General features: G+C 49.8%; 1 protein-coding gene across 1 annotated transcript in view; it reads left to right on the top strand.

Annotated features, from left to right (window-relative positions):
* PRDM8 (PR/SET domain 8) overlaps positions 1–344 on the top strand; it is a 5847-nt gene extending 5503 nt beyond the window's left edge. The window contains exon 4 of the mRNA XM_044429380.1: positions 1–344. This exon is cut by the window's left edge and continues 71 nt beyond it. Coding sequence (XP_044285315.1) covers positions 1–344 — 344 coding nt within the window.
* Positions 345–2990: the final 2646 nt, after the last annotated feature.

Raw genomic sequence — 2990 nt, forward strand, 5'->3', positions numbered from 1 at the left:
TCTACGCCACCACCTTCTGGCCCAAGAGCTCGGCGGCCGCCGTGGCGGCGGCGGCGGCGGCGGCGGCGGGCCCCCTGCAGCTGCAGCTGCCGTCGGCGCTGACGCTGCTCCCGCCCTCCTTCACCTCGCTGTGCCTGCCGGCGCAGAACTGGTGCGCCAAGTGCAACGCCTCCTTCCGCATGACCTCCGACCTGGTGTACCACATGCGCTCGCACCACAAGAAGGAGTACGCGCTCGAGCCGCTGGTCAAGCGGCGGCGCGAGGAGAAGCTCAAGTGCCCCATCTGCAACGAGTCCTTCCGCGAGCGCCACCACCTCTCCCGGCACATGACCTCGCACAACTGAGGGCCCGCCGGCCCGCCCCCCCGCGCCCCTCCCGGGAGTCCTCTGCGCGCCCTGTAGATTCCCAGGAAGACGACCCAGAACCCGGCGAAGAGTTCCGGAGTCCCCCGGAGACACGCACACATTCTCCGGAATGCTTTGCGGAGGGATCCCTGGCGGTCAAACTGATTTCAGCCTGGTGGCAATGTGTGGCGTGGCTGCGCCCAAAGAGCAGGGGAGGGGAGCAGCGATATGGTACACACAGATGCACACACACCCGGCAGCCCAGCCCGGGCGCTGCGTTGGTATCCGCACGCCAGGCGCGCACAGGGCAAAGCTCCCTGAGTAAGGAGGGCGCAGGTGGGATGCTCGAGAGGCCAACCAGGCATCCCAGGGTAGTGCTGGAGTTGCGCTGTCCAGTTCCACCAGTGCTTCTGGGAGAACGCCGAAGAAGGCATTTTCGTGTTAGCCTCTGCAGAGTTTCCACTTTTCATTTAACTGGATGGCTCCAGAAAACTCCGTAGACCAATTAGGCGCTGCTCTTCCTCAACTTCAGGCAAATGGTGACCAGAAAGGGCTGCATGCCGCTTGGTTTCTGAGTTAGTTTTTGCAGCAGCACGATTTCGGGGACTGAGGGCAAGACGGAGTGAGCAGACTGTGTGAACCACATCCATGGGCACAGCCGTCAACCCAAGTGAGCTCGCCCTGGGATGCAGTGTGAGAATGCCTCTCTGTCCATTGCAAGGCTGCAGCCTACATACTATCCGTAATATATTCTGCGATGAGCCTGTCAGCCTCAGAGGTACCTTAGGTGCGGAGGTGCATGCCTGCATCCTAAATGTTCAGGCCCTGAATGCTGCGGGGAACAAACCGAGCAGCTTCCACAGAGGCAAGGTGTGAGGCTGTGGTTGCTAAAAGCTTTCCCAGATAAGAGCACACGCGCGGGTGAGGTTGCCCCAGTGTGCGGAAACGAGGCCTTGAAAGGCATAAATGGAGCCAAGGTCCAAACTAGATCCGGTGTTCCCTAGATTCGCGTTTCTCTTGGGAAATAAGTGAACACGAGCAGAGTGGGTATTCTCTTTAAGTCAGGGACAACAAAATGCGTGGCGGGGATAGGGGTGGATGAAAGGGGTTGAGCATTTGATAAAATAGTGACATAAATAATATATAAAATCCAGGAAGGAAAAAAGAGAAGAGGTTGCAGACCAAAGAGCCAAACCAAGAATATCTTAAGCAAAAGGAGCACCAAGCTTTCCTCATTTATATGTTCTTTAAAATATTCTTGATCGGAGCAGTGGGAAGGAGTTTTTCCAAAAGGAAGGGGGCCATTCCTAAATCTTCATACATAGTCTTAGCAGCTACTCCAGCAGCCGCTTATATTGCCAAAGCACCATCAAAACAGGATGTAGCTTTTTGCCTGTTACCACTCTCTAGAAGCACTCATGGGCTCTGCCTTCTTATTTTCACAAGAATTTCTCACAGTTTCAGGCCTGAAAACTTACATGCTTACTTGGGAGAAAGGCCCATTGGACTGAATGGGACTTACTTAAGAGTAAACATGCATAGCCTGGGGTGTGTATGCATCCAATTATAGTCACTGTCTCTGCCTCTCAGAAAGCTTTTAAATGCATCTTGGGCTCGGCCAGCCACAAATGAAGCAAAGTACCCAACACCACTGTTGAAAATGTTATGCCTGGGCAAATGTTGAATAATAATAATAATAAATTAAAAGGTGGGTGGGTTTATTTTTTCCTCTCCTTTTGTTTCAAATGCACGCATTTTCACTTTCCAAAAGAAGTAAATAACTTTAAAAAGTACATTTTTAAAATGTCATATATTGCAACATATTGATGCATTTGTCATACGTTTCTACTTAAATTATTAAGCACTTATGGTTTACCTGTAATAATGACTATATGTAAGGGTAAAAAATTTATTTTAGATATAAAGCAAAATTTTAAAAAAATACAAGAGGATGCGATGCTTTTCTGCATTACTTGGTGACATTTTCCTTTTTCTCTGCAAAAATAATAGTAATAAAATCCATAAAGACTTGAATTAATTTTATGTTTCCAGTGCATGTTCCGCATTATGGACTTTAGTGCAGAATGTCATCAATTCTGTAAATATGAATTCCCTTTTAATACAAAGTGTAATTTTGTGCCAGTGAAATGAAGTCTGAATAGTTGTGTTTTCTTTCTTTCTTTTTCTTGAAAAAAATGATTAAACTTTATAGTTTATCTGAGTATGTTGGATGCTTTGACAATAAATGACTTTATTTTCTTGAAAAGCACTTGGGTGTGGTTCAGGATTTATTGAGAAAGGGCGGGTCGAGTATGTAGGGGCGGAAGGGGTTCGAAGCGGTGGCTTGCGCTGTGCAGAGAGTGGGCGCAGTTGGGATGGAACTCCTCGCGTCTGGGCTACAAAACAGGCAACCCTGCGTGGCCGCAATTGACCCTTCCATGTCGCTCATCCTTTTATTGCAGCGCTGCGATTAGCATCCTTACAAACGAAGGGGAGATTTCTAAAGGGCCAGACCAGTCTCTGGAGGGAGGACGGGGTGCGTGTTGGCCTCCTTGCTCTCGCCAGAAGCGGTCCGCCTCCTTACCTGCGGAACACGAGATAGGAGGCTCACCCCGAAGCACTGAGCACGGATTGTTCAGCCCTGCC

The sequence above is a fragment of the Varanus komodoensis genome, unplaced genomic scaffold, assembly GCF_004798865.1.
Source record: "Varanus komodoensis strain SLA01 unplaced genomic scaffold, ASM479886v1 scaffold2, whole genome shotgun sequence".
In the NCBI taxonomy this organism is placed as follows: domain Eukaryota; kingdom Metazoa; phylum Chordata; class Lepidosauria; order Squamata; family Varanidae; genus Varanus; species Varanus komodoensis.